The sequence below is a fragment of the Eimeria mitis genome, genomic scaffold (assembly GCF_000499745.2).
Source record: "Eimeria mitis Houghton genomic scaffold, Emh_scaff5349, whole genome shotgun sequence".
Lineage (NCBI taxonomy): Eukaryota > Apicomplexa > Conoidasida > Eucoccidiorida > Eimeriidae > Eimeria > Eimeria mitis.
This window is the reverse complement of record NW_013573626.1, coordinates 1,238-1,717: the sequence shown is the minus strand read 5'-3', so window position 1 is coordinate 1,717 and position 480 is coordinate 1,238. Positions and strand designations below refer to the sequence as shown.

The window sequence follows — 480 nt, the reverse complement described above, 5'->3', positions numbered from 1 at the left end:
GCTGCTTATAACGGAAATGCTGCTCTGCTGCTGCTGCTGCTGCTGCTGCTTCTGCTGCTGCTGCTGCTGCAGTTGCTGTTGTGGTGTCTGCTCGTAAAAGAGTTCGCTGATGCACAAACCGCAACTGCTGCTGCAGCTGCTGCTGCTGCTGCAGCAATTGCTGCTGCTGCTGCTGCAGTTCACCACCGTCCTCTGAGAAGAAAGCCTGCTGCTGCTGCTGCTGCTGCTGTTGCTGCTGTTGCTGCTGCTGCTGCTGCTGCTGTTGTGCAGGTGCTGTTGCTGCTGCAGCGTAGCCTGCTTCTCCCCAGGTAGGCTGCCCCAGTGCAGCAAACTGTATCCATTTGCTTCTGCTGCTGCTGCTGCTGCTGCTGCTGCTGCTGTTGCTGCTGCTGCTGCTGCTGCTGCTGCTGTCCCATTCGGAGCTATCAACTGAGCTGCTGCACTTCATAGAAAAATTCTTTTTGTCTGCTTCCTCCACAG

General features: G+C 56.5%; 1 protein-coding gene across 1 annotated transcript in view; it reads right to left on the bottom strand.

The window, feature by feature from the left end:
- The window catches only part of EMH_0081490 (uncharacterized protein), a gene marked incomplete at both ends in the record, with an annotated part of 2,233 nt that overhangs the window by 969 nt on the left and 784 nt on the right, over positions 1-480 (bottom strand). Inside the window, one exon of the mRNA XM_013500388.1 lies at positions 3-480. Within this exon, the coding sequence (XP_013355842.1) occupies positions 3-480 (478 nt within the window). The remainder of the gene's footprint in view (positions 1-2) is intronic.